Below are 18,859 nucleotides of genomic sequence, written 5' to 3' on the forward strand. Positions count from 1 at the left end.
TTGACCCAGACCCAGAAAAATTTAAGAAGTTTTGACTTGTGCCAACTTTCCTTGTATTAAAGTTTCTTAAGGACTTCTGACATTACTTACTGCACTCAGCTTCCCTTTCCAGACAGAAGGGACGTTCAAGTACTTGGTTGGAGTACTTTTGCTGTGAGGTTTGTATTTGATTTAGTTTGTAGACAAAAAAATCCAAGTCAGAAAGGTCTTGCCCCTTCTTCCATGCCAAGTTGAAACCATGAACAAAGCAAGAGGGGTTTACTACAACAAATTCCATAGATAGCTTCCCAGAAAAGTTGGGAAAATTGTACCTTCCAGAATGTCAGTGGGCACAACTGGACTCTGGAGAGAGTTAAGTTGTGGTTCCGAAATGATTCAGAAATCAGTTTACGTGACTTACTAATTTATCCTGACCCTAGAGAAAATCTCCCTTTGCTCCATATGGGCATTTTCTTTATCACCAGTACATAAAGATTCTTCAAACATTGAAAATAAACTGTGATTTTTCAAGAGTGTTCTAGTATGGAATAGGATAAGGAATTCAAAGCAATCCACATTCAGTGGGAATGAACATTGACTGCATTGCAATAAAACTGGGTAGAGTGCTTTGTAATCTAGTCTCAACTGCATTTCCCAGCAAGCACTTTATTTTCTAAATAATCCCTTTTCCTTTGCTATTTGTATGTAAAAGCAGGCAATAAAGTAGATTAAAGGACTTTCTGCAGAGCATTTAGGTTGAGATGACTAGTGTAGACAAACCTACAGAGGTGTTCTCATTATTCCTACAACCACTTTTCTAAAAAGGCTCACATGGTCCATTTCTAAATTCCACATTCTGCTTGCAGCTCACATTATATTGCAATTTCCTCTTTGAGTTCTTAGATTTGTCATATTAAATTGCTCAACTATCATTTGAAGTGAGAGTTATAGCCAAGACGTGATCAGCTGACTCAAAAAAAAAAAAAAAAAAAAAAAAACCTGTCTAGGGCAGGCAGTCATTTCTAGAGATTCATGTGCAGATAGACCTGCTAAAATATAACGCAGCTGTTCTCTTTTTATTGCTTATTACTTTCATGTCTGTGTCAGAACACAGAAAGAATTACTGTCAAGCTTAAAAACAATGTCTTTTTCTAATACCCATCTTCTTATAAACAAACACATAAAGAGCTATGTCCAATTTTGTGATTCTGACCTACCTTTCCTGCCCCTCATGTTTCTAAATTTTACAATTCAAAGACATGGATGTGAACAAACGTACACCACCATGCTCTGATGGGCTACAATGCTCATAAATTGTGTATGCTCAAAGCTAAAATATATCATAAAGAAGTACAATATTTAGTCAAGGAGAGTGTCAAGGTCTAGGTTGCTAAGGGAACAATACAAAAGTGATGTAGGCAAATTATCTCTGGTGAAGGCAAATTCCTAACTGATGAAGCAGAGAGAATCCTATAGGAGACTGTGGAAAACTTTAATTAATTTTGACTAATATTGAAAAAGATTTCAATGGAAAAGGTGATTTAAAATTGACCCTGGGGTATCTGGGTGGCTCAGTCAGTTAAGCATCTTATTCTTGCTTACCCTTGATCTCAGGGTTCATGGGTTGGAGCCCCACATCGCGGGCCCTATGCTAACAGTGTGGAGCCTGCTTAGGACTCTCTCTCTCCCTTTTTGCCCCTCCTGCTCTCTCTTTCTCTCTCTCTCTCTCTCCCTCCCTCCAAAATAAATAAGTGAACTTAAAAAAAATAAAAATAGAACAAAATAGAATTGACCTTGAAGTGTGAAAGAGCTCTTGACACAGAGAAAAGGATCATCTTTAAACTTCTGCTTTTTTTGACACCAAATATCCAAAATCATGAAACAAACTGGATTGTATGGTTTCATATAAATCCTTTTACATTCATTGTACACACCAGCCATAGTACTCCAGAATATTGTGAGAAGATACACAGTGAGTATGTAGGTATACATACACATTTTAAATGACTTTTTGTTTGTTTTTTACTGATTGAAGGAAATAAAAATGAAAGTCTCTCATTCTTTAATCTTGTTATGGTTTTTTATCAATTTCCTTTGTGCTGCAGTGTTTTCTTATTTTTTGTTCTCCCCATGGGAATGCTTCTGTGGGACTCTTGATATTTTAGAAGCTTCAACCATGGCATATTTTCATTACCTGGTATTTTTGTAGAATTTGAGAGGGAGGGGGAAAAGAAAAATAAGATACATAGTCAGTGAATTGTATTAGCTCAAAAGTTCCAAAGTATTCAAAGGAAGGCAATTTGGTTAAAATAAGCTCTCTTTGGAATGTTACTGGCTGTGGAAAAAAAAAAAAAAAAAAAAGAAGAAGGAGGAAAGGAAGTAGATCTTGTTAGTAAAGCTTGGCTGTTTAAATGTGCACGTCCCAGGAAAATTTATTTATAGGGCCAAACAATATCATCAGATACAATAGATGATTGAAGTAAATAAACAGAAGAACAACACAGCTCTCTTTGCCTCTGTTACCTAATGACCTGATCTGCAGTTTACTGGGATGGTTGATTGATATTTGAGTGCCATTGACTAAGAAGATCTTCAAAGTGATCCATGATCAAGACTAGTTTGGCCCCTAAGACAGCTCTAGATCAATAAGAGTTCCTCTGCTTTGCAGTCAGCCATTTCAGTCATATTAAGGACCAAATCAAAGCATCTCTGCAGCAATTTCATCAAATACTCAGCAATCTACCTGTAAGTGGTATATTCTGTCATCTGTAGAGACCCATTTAAAGAATAACTACAAACTAGAAAAAAGGACTTTTTCCGAGGAGCCCTATTTGAAGAAAGTTATACAAGATGCTATGGGGATTTTAAAATAAAGTGTGTGTAGAATCAAGTAGCCACAAAAGCAAGTGTTAAAATTTTAATATCATTGCTTACTATAAAAGGCATGCTCTTTCCATAGCACTTAAGTTGTCACCATTGCTGGGTAGAGCATTTCTAACTTTTTTTTTTTCTACCATGGTTAAAAAAAGTCACAGATGGTATTTCATGCTATTTATATAGTTTGTATATGTTTTAAATGATTCAGAAATATTGATTAATATTACAAGGCTTTATCTACTGGCATTTTTATGCTATAGGTGGAAATTAAATGGAACAGACGTTGACATTGGTGTGGATTTCCGCTACAGTGTTGTTGAAGGCAGCTTGTTGATCAATAACCCCAATAAAACCCAAGATGCTGGAACGTACCAGTGCATAGCAACAAACTCATTTGGAACAATTGTTAGCAGAGAAGCAAAGCTTCAGTTTGCTTGTAAGTAGCAATTACATTGTGTGCAAATGTTACTCTGAATTTTTATACCATTAAGCCTTTAAAACAGTTTCTTTTAAAAACCAAATAGATTTTAATTTGTTGTATGATCTTTACCTTTTATTCATATTTGGGAAATACCTTGTTTATAGGATAAATTGTAAATCTAAGTGGAAAGATGTATTCTGCTTTTATAAGGATTAAGACTGATTATATGACAGTTTGTTAGAGGGTTCTCTGTACATATATAAATTCACACACACACAAATTTATATACGTATAAATTTACATACACAACAAAATAGCACACATAGATACATACACATTATAGAGTGTATATAAGCAAGCAATTGAACTGCCAGTAATAGTCATTTTGAGAAATGTTTAACCATAAAGTTTAGAGTTGCAACAAATTTTGCTAGTCTATTAATCCTATAATTCTCCTTTTTTTTCTTATTTTATAGATTAGGAAAATTTTTAAAACAACTATAACAACAGTAAGCAGAGGCAAAGTGTTAACTTTTATACTATACCTTTTATATTTCCAGCTTAGAACATTTAAAAAACAAATTGCCATCTCGTAAGACCGTCATCTAATAAAAGTTCATGAGCATATGAAAGAAAGTGGAATTTAGAAATAGTAAGTTGAAAATAAAATCCACAGGGAAGAGCAGTGAGTACACATTTGAGTATAGATGCCTTTGAGGATTGATGTGCAGTTACATTTTTAAGGGTTTATGTATTTGCATATGATTATATATTTCCAGTATAAAATCCCAACTCATACAGCAGTGCATTAATGTCAAAGGTTTCATAATTACAAAGTCTGTTGGCAGTAACACTGTAGAATATTCTCATTAACAAAATCCTCTCTGGGAACTCAACATCAAATATATCTAATATTCAGTGCTTAATCTATTATTGCCGTCACGTGGCATTTTTGCTAGTTGAGAAATGAATTTTCTGAGTATTAGGTATATATAGGATTCCAAGATTATTTTGTTGGTGAATATCTCCTGATATCTTCCAAATATCCTTAGGTGTACAGAATAATAGAAGGATTATATGTCTGATTGAATGCTACAGAACCAAAATGTTTATTTCTCCTGGTCTAATGCAAGTCTATACTTATTTTTTAGGAATAGCAAGTGAATTCTGTTGGATTTATTTAAAAAAAATAAACACAGACTCATTGATTCTAAGAGTAGGGAGATCTCTACACTCAATTAAACTTGTACTTCTTTGATTTTTGGATTCCATAATATAAGAAAATTTTTAAGATAGCAATAGTAACAACAAAAATTAGAGGTTGACATAGAACTGCCAACTCTTGATTTTCTAATTTATGGCATTTAAAAAACAAATCACCAACTCTTAAGGCTATCCTTTTGTAAAAGTACAGGCATTTCTATTACCAGAACTATCTAAAAAACAGAATATCATATTTGAGAGTGGTCATTTAATTAGACTCATTTAGCCTAGGAGAAAGCTCTATCACTCATTTTGTGGGTGGCTGAGTTGGCCTGAGGACCAGGGTTTGGAGTCCACCTTACTTATCCCACTTAATATATAATGTAGGTATCCCGCCACCATCAAAATCTGTGACTGAGCCTTAAAAATTCTAAAACTAGAGAGCTCACCTATTCATCACAAAGCATCCTGATCCATGATAGACTGCTCTAGTTATTCAGAAGTATAAAAACAAACACAGCATCTCTTTCATAAAATTTTAACTAAATGTCTAAATTTCCATCACTCTCACTCCCCATGCTTACTGTGTGATCCTGGTTAGGCTTCAAATATGTGAAAATACAATCATGTCCCTTCTTTCCTAATTGTTGTCTTCTCCAGGCACTTAATCTACAGCCATCTTCTTCATATCACATCCATTTTTGTTAATTTATCTATCAATTTATGACCATATAGAAATGTATCTAATTCTACGCATGTGCCTTGACCTTTGCAGAGGACAGTGAGAGCAGTAGTATCCTACAATGTGAACTTCTTTTTCAATGAATGCAGCTGACATTGATATTCATCTTTTCTTAAAGCCCCAGTCTCACATCTTAACCTTACATGAACATACAGTCATGTAAAATCTGAGAATTGATTTTTTATGAATGCCTATTAATCTCCAGCTACCTAACCATGTTATTTTATTAACCTAAACTCAGAATATTATATTTACCCCTATTAAATTCACCTTCTGAGTGGTGACCCTTTGTTCCCTTACAGTTGAAATTGTTTTAAATCTTTTTTTTTAATCTGACATATTGATTGTCCTCCTACTTTAATGTCAGCAGAAAATTTGATAAGCATGTGTACGTTCAAATAATTGATATAACATGTTGACCAGGACAGGGCAGCATGCCAATACAGAATTTCCACGAAGATGAGATTGAACTTTTAAATCAATATTCTTTGCATACTCTTGTTCAATTAGCTACACATTTTCCCAAACATACTATAATTGAACCCCAGTTTTTCCTATGTGTTCTTAAAGTGGTGAGAATCTTTGCCACATGCCTTGGTGAAATCAAGATGTATTATTTCTTCAGCACCCCCTCCTACCTGGTCTCTGTGCATCTTCTCTAGATCTTCTTTAACCGTTTATCATAAAACAGGCAAAGTAATCTTTTAAACATGCAAATGAGATCATTCCACTTTGCTGTTTTATGCCTTCTACTGCACTTAGAATAAATCTCAAATTCATTACCATGGTCTCATTTTAATTTCTTGAAAATGAGAAACTATCTTTTGCACCCGAGCCTTGATACTTTCTTTTTTTTTTTCCCACTTTTTATTTATTTGAGAGAGAAACAGAGAGAGAGAGAGAGAGAGAGAGAGGGGCAGACAGGGAGAGACATCCCAAGCAGTCTCCAGGCTTACAGCAGAGCCTGACACAGGGCTCAATCTCACAGCCTCGGGATCATGACCTGAGCCAAAACCAAGAGTCCGTCCACTTAACCGACTGAGCAACCCAGGCACTCCAAAGCCTTGATACTTTCATTGCCCCTATCTGATATGCTTTTCTTATGATCCTTCACATGCTCACGTCTCATGATCCTTAATTCTCAATTTAGGTATGACCTCCTAAGAGAAAGTTTTCACATCATCCTGTCTAATCTATGAAGTAATGCACATCATTTCTATTCTTCTCTGCCGCTTTCCTCCTTCCAGCCCGCCACTTCTATGTAACAGCAGCCTCTGTTTCATTAGTAAGGACTTAATACAAAATAGAATGATTTTGTATATTTTTTCTCATTTAATTGTTACGATAGAATCTACATTCTAAGAGAACTGAGTCTGTCTTTCCATCCTTCTATTTGCAAAGTGTAGGACACTTTATATGTATGAATAAAGGAATTCTTTTATTAATTGCTTCTTTAGTGACACAACAAAGAAAATATATGCATAAAATTGTTTGGGGGGTGATGTATTTTTGTAAATCAAAACTCTTTATATTCTAATAATTTTCTGGAATCCAGCTTCTTGATCTTCCTAGTTTTTAGACTTTTTTTTCTTTTTTTTAAGATGTTGCCTTTATTCAAAAACCATTTTTTAATTGTTTAGAGTAAAATACTTTTCTTGAATGATGTAAGGTGAAGCATGACAATTACATCTTCTGAATGTTACTGAGTAACTTCTTTCTCCCCAAGAATTTTCATAATCAGTGAGGGAAATAAAAGTCTTTTGATCATGCTTACTGTACTATAGTATGCAAGTGAAAATATTTCTTCATTTTTAATCCTATAATTTTATGGCTGAAATAGACCTTAAAAGATTCTTGGCCTATATCATTTTAAAAATTAAATTGAAGATTGGTGGGGTGCCTTGGTGGCTCAGTTGGTTAAGCGTCCAACTCTTGATTTTGGCTCAAGTCATGATTTCATGGTCCATGAGATCAAGCCCTGCATTGGACTCTGTGCTGTCAGCATGGAGCCTTCTTGGGATTCTCTCCCCCTCTCTCTCTTCCCCTCCCCCAGTCATGCTGTCTTGCACACTCTCTCCCTGAATAAATAAATAAATAAACGCTTAAAAAATGAAATTTAAGATTGGAGTAAATTAATTACTCATTGTTATTTACACAGTTAATCAGTGGCTACCAAGGAAAACCAGCCTCTGTTTCTAGTTCAGTTTATCCTTGCTTGCCTCTGCTTAAGACTTCTTTTAATTGGGGTGTCTGGGTAGCTCAGTCGGTTGAGCATTTGACTTCTGATCATGTCATGATCATGCTATCCATGGGTTTGAGAGCCTGGAGCCTGCTTTGGATTCTGTGTCACCCTCTCTCTCTGCCCTTCCCCAGCTCATGCTCTGTCTCTCTCTTTCTCAAAAATTAGTAAACATTAAAAAAATTTTTCTTAAGACTCACTTTGATGTATAAGAAAACATCCCTTCATCTTTATTGAACATGTCATACCTTCAAATGTCATTTTCATACTTTATATAAATTTATCTATAGGACAATCTTACAAGGTAGACATTGTGTATACATTATTTTTAAATATTTTCACACTGCTTTGTAGACAGAATTTTGTAATCTCTTGTATTTAGCAGTTTTTAAAAAATGAATTAATTTACATAACCAAAAAATCTCATTAATGGAGATGATGCCTCCGAGAATTTACCCCTCCACACCATTTTTTTTCATTCAGTATCTCCAGGATAAAACTCCTTCCTTATTAAAAAGGCACTTTTTAAAAAGGCATAGAATAATTTAAGTCACTGTTGATGAGATGTGGACATTTTCATGAGCATACATATTGTATTGCAATATGGAGCACGTTCTGTTTCTCAGGCCCCCTGCACTATTAAGCCATTAGCAATCATTTCTCTTCCTGTCACAAGACTACCAATACCCCTTCTACTGTTTACTCCTTCTGTTATATCTAGGGCTACCAAACCTTATTGATTAATTTACCAGGGTCTACCCAGTGCCTGGCCCTTAGTGAACTTGCAAGAGTAATAAGTGGATAGATAATAAGGGTGGATGTTAAGATCATCAGGCTATATTTGGGTCATGAGTTGAACCACTGAGTTCAAAGACTTTCTGATGACCCTTTGGAAGTGCTTTGTAAGTGAGTGCAACATTCCAACCTTGAGGTTATGTAGAAGACAGTTGACATCTTATTCCAGATAAGAATACATGTTGGGGCAGGAGGTCTTTGTTTAAGGGGAAAAAAAATACGTTCATGTAGATAATGCATCAAACACGCCATCCAACTCTTGAAAACTTGGCCTCAGACTATGGATGGTCTCAATAAAATGTTTTAGGACTAGCCTTGCTTTAACTTCCCTTCCACCCAAGGAGAAAAGCAAGTTGAATCGTTTTTAATTCTCACATAAGCAATTGAATTAGAAGATAATGCCAGTGGTGGAGGGAACTTTGTTGCATTATTTCCTCAGCTTAATGGTAGAAATATTTCCAGACATTTTGTCTGTGTGGAATGAAGTGCTATGGCTCCATCAGCCTAGGTGCTCACTTCCCCAGCCAAGTATCCCAATCTAAATTTGCTTGAGAATCATTGTGCATGGTTATTCAGCAGGGCAGTATTTTTCTCAGACGTACTGACATTTAAAAAAAAAAAATTTTTTTTAACGTTTTTTTATTTTTGAGACAGAGACAGAGCATGAACGGGGGAGGGTCAGAGAGAGAGAGAGAGACAGAATCCGAAGCAGGCTCCAGGCTCTGAGCTGTCAGCACAGAGCCCAATGCGGGGCTTGCACTCACAGACTGCGAGATCATGACCTGAGCGGAAGTCAGATGCTTAACCAACTGAGGCATCCAGGCGCCCCCAGGCATTTTTTAAAGTAAAATGCAATACACACTTACACACTTAGAAAATAGTCAAATAAGTATTAGTGTTTATTTTTGAGAGAGAGAGAATGCAAGCAGGGGAGGGGCACAGAGAGAGTGAGACACAGAATTTGAAGCAGGCTCCAAGCTCTCACTGTCCACAGAGTCCTACCCAGGGCTTGAACCCAGGCATGTGAGTTCATGACCTGAGCCAAAGTTGGGTGCCTAACCTACTGAGCCACCCAGGTGCCCCTATCTATTTTTTTATTGTTTATTTATTTATTTTGAGAGAGAGAAAGAGAAAGTGAGGGCTGGGGGAGGAGCAGAGAGCGAGGAGAGAAAGAACCCCAAGTAGACTCCCCACTGACAGCATATAGTCCAACCCTGTCTCTATCTCAGGAACATTGAGATTGTGATCTGAGCCAAAATCAAGAGTCAAATGCTTAACAAGACTGAGCCACCCAATTTGGGTGCCCCCAAATAAGTATTTTTTTTTAATTGGCTGTGTGGATTTGAGAAGCTGAGATAACTATATTGCTTAAGTTTAGATGGAATGGAACGTTGTGTATTGTTCTAGTTCACTTTAGTTGTCCTATAAGGTTTCTAAAACTCAGACTTCTTGTCAGCATTGTGCAGATAACCATACTTACCTTTTAGGGTTGTTATGAAGATTAGATTATACAGCACATGCAAAATCCCAGAATATTTCCTAGCACGAGAAAACTAAGTATAATTGCATCTCTAATTTTCTCTTCTCTATCCTCTTTTTCTCCTTTTTCTGTCTCTTTAAAATAAGAACAATAACCAACATGTATTTATTTATTTTTCTGCATTTTTTATCAAGTTTTAGAGAATATGATTAGACACTTTGTTTACATTTTAAAGTTGTGTGGGTTTTTTTTTTATATTCCCAAAGTAATATATAATGGAAAAGATATATATATATTTTTTAATTTTTAATTCCTATTTTACCCAGCCTCCCACCTACCTCTCTTCTGGTAACTATCAGTTTATAACTAATATTTATTAAGAGCTTAGGTGTAATGGATAAGAGCACAAGCCCCAGAGTTAAATTCCCTGGTTTGAAATTTAGCCCCTGCTATAACCCTGTGACCTTGGACAAGGTACTTCTTTCTGCATCTGTTTTTTTCTCCATAAAATGAGGTTAATAACTTTACCTCCTTTGTTGTAAGGGTCAAATAAATTAATACTGTTAAAATTCCTACGTCATTGTCTGGCACCCATGAAGGGTCTAATAAATGTTAGCTATTATTTTAATGTTTATTCTAATTTTACTAATCTGTATCTGATATTATGCTAAGAACATTGGAATATTGTCCCATTTAGTTCTCAGTATAACCCAAGATTTCCCTATAGATAAATGTATGTCAAGTATAAAAATGAGACTTGGAACAATGACCTGTTAGATAAAGATGAAGGGATGTTTTCTTATAGACCAAAGTTGAGTCTCAAGCAAAGGTGAGCAAGGGTGCACTGAACTGGAAGCTGTGGCTGATTATTTTTATTCCATAGGTGATGAATCTGAGAATTAGTGAAATGAGATACCTTTCACCGAACGTGAAGTGGGAGGAAGAGAACCCATAGACACCTGACCATCCATTACATGGGATTTGACATACCTGGTTCCCCCATGACACCTAAAACTACACTTTCCTAGTAGAATTTACCTTCAAACCGTATATTCAAACCGTGATTGGTAACATATTTCCTTCCGAAACACAAACTTGGATTTTTTGATGTGTTTTACAACCTTTAATATAATACATCCATCATTAATTTTTTGCTATTTTTAATTTTTTAGTTATATGCTTCCTTGATGTCATCATAATGTTGATTTACTGTTAACAACTAAAAGCATAATGCTGTATACTGCAATTATGCATATATTTGTGACTCTAATTTTAATATAATTGGTTTCAGGTTCCATAATGAGATTAATAACAGTATTTCTGCTCTAAAAGTTAATATGCAAATTACCAATTTATTATAAGTAGGTTATAAAACATTCTTAATATTGATATTTTATGGTAAATAACCCTGGGTTGGTAAACTGTATATCCCCAAGCTGTCAACGACATATTATTATAAGCTTTCTTATTCCCATATCATTCCTCCCCTACATGTGAAAAGGATGCACTTTAATAAATATAGATTATTATGAACAGCTTCCAAGAGAATAATACAATAACTCTAGATTTTAGCCCATCAGACTTGATTGCTTCATAAATAGTGTTTGGGGCCTTCATTGTGGAAATTTAGCTGTTTTTTTTAACACTACAGATCTTCAAAACAAAAGACTTAACTTTATTTCATCATCTCAGGTTGTGGATGACTATAATTTATACATAAGTATCTCCAAATTGCTCATGGTAGAATTAAATTATGTAACGATATCCAGTCACCTGTCTTCTGTAGGGAAACTAGCATTGTCTTGGCCATGGGCAAGGTAGTGTTCTTTGAAGGAAACTCCTTGAGTGTTACCTATGCTGATCTCTGTTGGTACCTTGTCTGAGGTGGGAAAAGAAGCTAGATTGGTACATTATTCATACCCTGCGTATCTGCGTCCTGAGCTTGTAGTAAGGGGAAGAAGATAGAAGACGATAGAAGACAGAGAAGATGATAAAAGAAGGATAGAGATAATAAGGGAAGGGATCCCTTAGGTGCAAAAGCCACTCCGTCCTGGCCTCTCGATGACCTCAAGCAATGTATCTTTAAGGGTAAAGTAACTCAATAAACCAATCTATTCCAAGGTTAATTTCATTTAGCTTTAGCAATTATGTGGCAGCTAGCATTTTTTATGGTGAAAATATTTCATTGATGAACAGCAGCTGATTAGATGGTCTCATTGGAATAGATCTTTCTTATTGCTGCTACAGTATGCCTTGTCTGATTTCTCCTTAACTTGGGCACCCTCTGATAACTGCAGTGCTGATGGTAATAAAAATTAGAAAAAATGTATTAAATTTAGAATGTTGTACTGTGTTCAAACTGGGGCTTTTGGCAACCTGGTTTTTTATCCCTTGATTATTGCTTCTATTCACAGTAAATTTCAAATATTCATTGCTTTTAATATTCAATAATTAGTTTATCTTTCATAGCCAAAGAATGAAATGTGCAGTCAATCAGAACAATGGCTGGGGGTTTGATAGATGGCCAAACCCATGACTGACTTGACTTATTTTTAATTAGGAAGTCTGCTTAAATAGGCAAACTTTTGTTTCTAAGCAATAAAATGTTGATGGATGACTGTTTGGATAAATAATTTGTGAATATTTAGATCAATTAAAACTTAATCAGCTGAGAAATATTTGGACAGTAAAACTGAAAACATTTATCAATGCAAGGCCTTTGATTCTTAATAAAGTAGTAAGTTTTCCTCATTTGAATAGTTAGAAGGATTTAAACCAAAACTTGCTGAGTGTCTGAAATAATTCTTTTAGTAGATCTGCCATTTAATATAGTATACAACGACATTACTGGTGAGAATTGGTGTCTCTAGAAGATTTTATAGTGTAAACCTTAAGAACTAGTCAGATATGGCCATCTGTATTGGTTCTTAGTGATGTGGGCAGTTGTGAGTTGTGGTACAATTAATCATTGAAATTCACAGGTATACAAAATAATTGTCATGTGTGTTTTTTTCTTTCCCTTCTACAAAACCTATTAATCTACAGGTACTAGTTAATTATGGCCATTACTTTGTTAGGTATTTCTCCTTCCACTTATCCACAGTCCAGTTTGGGGTCTATATGACTGATAAAGGAGGCTGGGAACTAAAAGAATGAAGTATATAGATTTTTAAATTTTTAATGTTTATTTTTTGAGAGAGAGAGAGACAGAGCCCATGTGATGGTTGAGGGGGGGGGGGGGCGGCGTGCAGAGCGAGAAGGAGACAGAATCTGAAGCAGGCTCCAGGCTCTGAGCTGTCAGCACAGAGCCCTCTGTGGGGCTCAGACTCACAAACACTGAGATCATGACCTGAAGCGAAGTCAGACGCTTAACCTACTAAACCACCCAGGCTCCCTGTGAAGTATACAGATTTTTTAAAAATCAAGAGCATCCTAAGAATATAGTTCACCTAAAAATTAGCAACCAAGACCAGATGGGGATCCAAAGAAGCTTACTCAGACAATACTTAAGTTAGTAAAGTTAACAATTTACACTTTGTACTTTAGTAAAAAAATAAAAAGTTAATGAAATGTCCCTTTTTGTTTCCTTGTTGTAATTTAGTCAACAAATATTAAAATAATTTTGATTGTTTTTCAAGTTTAAGTTTTAGATAATGAGGTACAAATCTTACCTTCTTGCACAGCCTTAACTATGCTTTACATTTGACTGAAGTTTTGGTGCACGATCAGTTAGGTATTGCCATACAGTTGAAAAGAGGAAACAGTTTCTGACTGGGAGAAAATGGCAACTATAAGAAGTCACTCAAATGTCACTGTCCATTCTTTTTCAAGATTTTATATTTGAGAGGTTATATGATGTTATAGAATAGATACATATTCAGTTATGGTTTAAAATTCCCAACCTCTAGTGGATTGAGTGGTAACTTCCCACCTAGAACCTGGAAATGTGTCCTTATTTGGGGAAAGGGTATTTTCTGGTATAATTCAATTCAGGATCTCAAGATGAGATCATCCAGAATTAAGCAGTCGTACGCTCAATCCAATGGCAATATAAGAGACAAAGGAGGAGAAGATACAAAGGGGAGAAGGCGATGTGACTGTGGAAGCAGAAATTGTAGGGATATAGCCAGGCAATGCCAAGGATTGCCAACAGCCATCAAGAGCTAGAAGCAACAGAGACAAATTCTCCCCTGGAGCCTTCGCAGTGAGTGCAGCCTTGCTGGTACCTTGATTTTAGACCTCCAGCCTTCAGAATGTGAGAGCATACATTTGTGCAGCGTTAAGCCACCAACTTTGTGGTGACTTGTTTACAGTGACCCTAGGAAACTAGTAGACTGGCACATGTGCGGTTCCTTCCCTATTCTCTCCTGACTACTGTCATCAAGGAAAAATGAAACCATTTAGGAAATCAGACTGAAATGAGGTGTTTTTGTAACTTAGCTGTATCAGGGAACAAAGTATTGAGAGGGATGGCATTGCATAAATGTGGGATTATCTGTGCAAGTTTTGTGTCACGCCATGCGTTTGCCTCTGGTGAGCATAATGGCATTTTGAACATTACATAGTATGATTTGATGGAATAATGAAAAAGACAGCTACATAATTCAAAAAGTTACCTTTTCTTCAGCACTTAGATCTCTTGCAATAACCCTCATAGTCCTTCTCTAAAACAGGCGGGATTGGTCCTTTCTTCATAAGGCAGCGATTTGAAGTGATTCAGGGTAGTCTGTTGGCCCCATACCCCTCTCTCTGGACTTCTTTTTTTCTAGGTCCTTTTGCCTGAATTTGACCCCTTTGGCTGGCACTCTAAAGCCCTAGAAACTAGCAATTATCACATTTAGAGTGTCTGACCTACCTGTGGCTGTAACAGTACCCTGTGGTCTCTCATGCATTGTTACCTTTCGTGTTATGACATTTCTTTCTGCAAAAATCCCCTGTGCTAGCGAGGGCCCGATTCCATTGTCTTCCTAGTCAGCACCTTTCACTGAGTAGGCTCTAATCTGAACAAGCCATTTACCTCCTCTCTGACATGTATTTTATGCACCACACCGGCTTGTTTTTTACTTCACAGCTATAATACGTGATCCCTTTACAGAACAAAGCATGCTTTAATGTTCAGAGGTTAAATCTCAAATTCAGGGGCATGATAAAAGGGTGTGTGTGTGTGTGTGTGTGTGTGTGTGTTTTCAAAGAACTAAATTATGCTATTAGATATTATACCATAGATTAAATTCTGTGCTAACCACTAAACCCTGACTGGATGATACTGCGGCTCAGTAATTTATCCCTGATATATGTATTTAGGCTATGCATACTCCAGTTATGATCAGAGTATTAATTTGCTGCCAAACACTTGCATTGTTATTTACCATTAGCATTTCAGATTTGTTCATTTTTTCATGCATTTACTGTCCACCATCCCCTCCACCAAACTCAGTGCAGTTTTCGCTATGAATAGTCTGTTAACTTGGCTTCATAAAATATAGATTAATTATACCTTAAAGGCCCTCCTTTAAGTAGCCCACATTTATTTTACAAAGCAGTCACAGGCAGCATGAGGGAGTCGACAAATGGATTTCCTTATTTTTGACCTCAGTGATTACTTTGTTCTACTTTTTTCAAATGTTATCACCAAAAAAATGAGGGCAGGTATATATGGATAGGTGTGAATAAGTATTTGTGGAGTGAGAGACACTGAAGGAATATATGGATCAATGAAAGAGCATAAGAGAAGTAAAAGTGCCTTGGGTTTAAGGTATATGAGGTAATATCTTTTCATAAATATTCTATTCCATGAATTGGGAAGTATGTTTTTACATTTCTAAACCTGGGAGGTGCCCTCCATAAAGTTGTATATTAACTATAATTTCTAATAAAAAATTCATTAAAGAATCATTGTTAGTTACTTTTCATACCGTGTTTTCTTTTGGTACCATCATGACTGTCAAATTTCAGAACATTTTTATCACCTTAAAAAAGGAACCCTGTACTCATTTATAGTCACTCTCCTTTCTTCCCATCCTATTTTCTGTCTGTATGAATTTTCCCATCCTGGACATTTTATATAAATGGCATCATACAATATGTGGCCTTTTATGACCTGTTACTTTCACTTAGCATAGCATTATCAAGGTTGATCTATATTGCAGCATGTATCAATATTTTATTTTTCTTTATGGTCAAATGGTATGCCATTGTATTTGTTGATGTAGGGGGTCCAACTTCATTCTTTTTTATCTTTTATAAATGATTCTTTTTCTTCTCCCTTCATTTTTTTTTAAATTGAGGTATAATTGACATACAACATTGTATTTCATGTGTATGCATAATGATTGAATATATGTATATATTGAAAAGTGATCACTACAATAAGTCTAGTTAACATCCATCACCATCCATAGTTGTAGAAAATGTTTTTCTTATGATGAGAACTTTTAAGATACACTTAGCCACTTTCATGTAAGCTATACAGTATCATTAACTATAGTTGCCATGTTGTCCATTACATCCCCATAACTTTTAAATTTTATAACTGGAAATTTGTTGCCTTTGATTCCTTACACTCAATTTGCCCACCCCACCCCCACCCGCCCTTGGCCCTGCCTCTGGCAACCACCAATCACTTCTGTGTATCTTTGAACGTGTTCTTTGTTTTGTTCCTTTTTTTTTAGATCCCACATATAACTGAAATCATATTATATTTGCCTTTCTCTGTCTGACTTATTCTAGCAGAATGCCCTCAAGGTCCATCCATGTTGTTACAGATGGCAAGATTTCATTCTTTTTTATGGTTGAATAATATTCCATTGTGTATATACCACATTTTCTTGGTCCACGCATCTGTCAATAGACCCGAAGGATAGTTCCATACCTGGGCTGTTATAAATAATGCTGCAATGAACACAGAGTGCATATGTCTTTTTAAGTTAGTGTTTTCATTTCCTTCAAATAAATGCACAGAAGTGAAAATTTTCAATCATATGGTAGTTCTGTTTTTAATTTTTTAAGGAATCTCCATATTGTTTTCCAAAGTGGCTGTACCAGTTTACATTTCTACCAGTTTATTTCCCCTCCTGTCCACATCTTTGCCAAGACTTTTTATATCTTTTCTTTTTGATAATAGCCATCCCGACAAGTATGAGGTATTTTCTCATTGTGCTTTTTGATTTGCATTTCCTTGATGATAAGCGATATTGAGCATCTTTTCACGTACCTGTTGGCCATATATATGTCTTCTTTGGAAAAAAATGTCTATACAGAATTGCCCATTTTTTAAAAAATCAGATTGTCTTTTTGCTTGGAGTTGTTCTTTAGATATTTTAGATATTTACCCCTTATCAGATGTATGATTTGCAGATATCTGTAGGTTGCAGATACAGTAGGTTGCCTTTTTGTTCATTAGGTTGCCTCATTCAGTAGGTTGCCTTTTTGTTGTTGTTGATGGCTTCCTTTGCTGTGCAGCAGATTTTTGGTTTGATGGGGTCCAACTTGTTTATTTTTGCTTTTGTTCTCTTTTGTCGTCAAATTCAAAAATCCTCACCCAGACCTATGTGAAGGAACTAATTCCCTATGTTTTCTTGTAGGATTTTTATGGTGTCAGGTCATAATGTTCCATTTTACATTAATCCATTTTCAGTTAATTTTTGTGCACGGTGTAACATGGTTGCCCAGTTTCATTATTTTGTATGTTAGTGTCCAGTCCTCCCAATACCACTTACTAAAAGACTGTCCTTTCTTCACTGTATATTCTTCCTACTTTGTCGTAAACTAATTGACCTGTATTGGTGAGTTTATTTCTGGGCTCACTGTTGTGTTTCATTGAGCCATGTATCTGTTTTTATATCAATACCATACTGATTTGATTATGAGAGTTTGGTGATATAGTTTGAAATTGGAGACAAATTCTTTTGTAATGTGGATATACAGTTGTTCCAACATCATTTGTTGAAAGGTGGTTCTTTCCCCCGTTGAATGATTTGCACTTTGACCATAACGCTATGATCAAAAATCAATTGACCATAAATATAGGGATTTATTTCAGGGCCCTCAGTTTTATTCTATTGATTGATGTATTTTCCTTATGCCAGTACCACACTGTGGTGATTCCTGTAGCTTTGTAGTAAGTTTTGAAATGAGAGAGTGTCCATTAATAGTTTCCTAAGACCAAAGAAAAAAGATGCACATTGCCCATTATCTACAGACTTCATTCTGCTTTCAGTATCAAATTGTGTGTTGTCTAATCTTAAATAACATCACATTTTGAGCCTTGACATTCTAATCCACTGGTTTCCTCACACTTGAGATGGAATTCATTTGTTCTTATTCCTCTTCCCAGGGTCTCAGTTCTAATTTTCCTCAAACAACCACTCAAACAAGAATGCTTGTGATTTCTTAAGAGCTGTCTCTATTTTACCACCCAAGCACAATCTAAATCCATAGAGGAGAAATATTTGTCTTTAAGGCAGTGAAGCTCTAGGAGAACTGTTCAATTAGCAACCAGAACATTTAACAAAAATTGGGTGGCACATCTCCTTTCCTAACTCTTCCAGGAACGATAGGGAGATAATTGTACATTTGCAAAACTAAGTGTCCCTTACTGAGTTTTCTCAGGACAAAGAATACTCTTGACCCAAGGTTTGATTTTAAAATGTTAATTTTCCTATCTCCACCAGAGTACTTTATAATAAGTCATTTCTCCTAAGTTCACTTAGATCTTTCAATACTCAACTTGGCTTTGTATCTGCTATTCTCTGGTATCTACCACAAAAACACTGTATGACCTTGAGAAAGTTTCTACACTACTCTAAATCTTAATATCCTCATGTATAGAATAAGCATAATGATGGTATCTTGGAGTAATGAGGATTAAATATGTCTAGGAAACGTACCATGTTTGTTTATGAACATTCCTTTATCTGTTCGTGCATAGACTGTTCATTAACATGTGAGTGCTCCAGTATTTATTATGAGGTACTAGAATTCAGCGTATAGTTTTGTCTGGCTCTCTAAATAGTCCATATATAACCAGAAAATAGAACTGGCTCCATGTTTCTATATTTTACTCAACATTAAACATGGCTCTTTGTATCTAGTAGATGTTATAAGATTTCTAGGATATCTAAG

The 18,859-nt window shown here is 35.6% G+C and overlaps 1 protein-coding gene across 2 annotated transcripts in view; it reads left to right on the top strand.

Moving 5' to 3' along the window:
• CNTN4 (contactin 4) overlaps window positions 1-18,859 on the top strand; it is a 900,795-nt gene that overhangs the window by 599,727 nt on the left and 282,209 nt on the right. For both annotated transcript variants that reach the window (XM_043587960.1, XM_043587961.1), the window contains exon 5: window positions 3,117-3,292. In XM_043587960.1, coding sequence (XP_043443895.1) covers window positions 3,117-3,292 — 176 coding nt within the window. The remainder of the gene's footprint in view (window positions 1-3,116; window positions 3,293-18,859) is intronic.

The sequence above is a fragment of the Prionailurus bengalensis genome, chromosome A2 (genome assembly GCF_016509475.1).
Source record: "Prionailurus bengalensis isolate Pbe53 chromosome A2, Fcat_Pben_1.1_paternal_pri, whole genome shotgun sequence".
Lineage (NCBI taxonomy): Eukaryota > Metazoa > Chordata > Mammalia > Carnivora > Felidae > Prionailurus > Prionailurus bengalensis.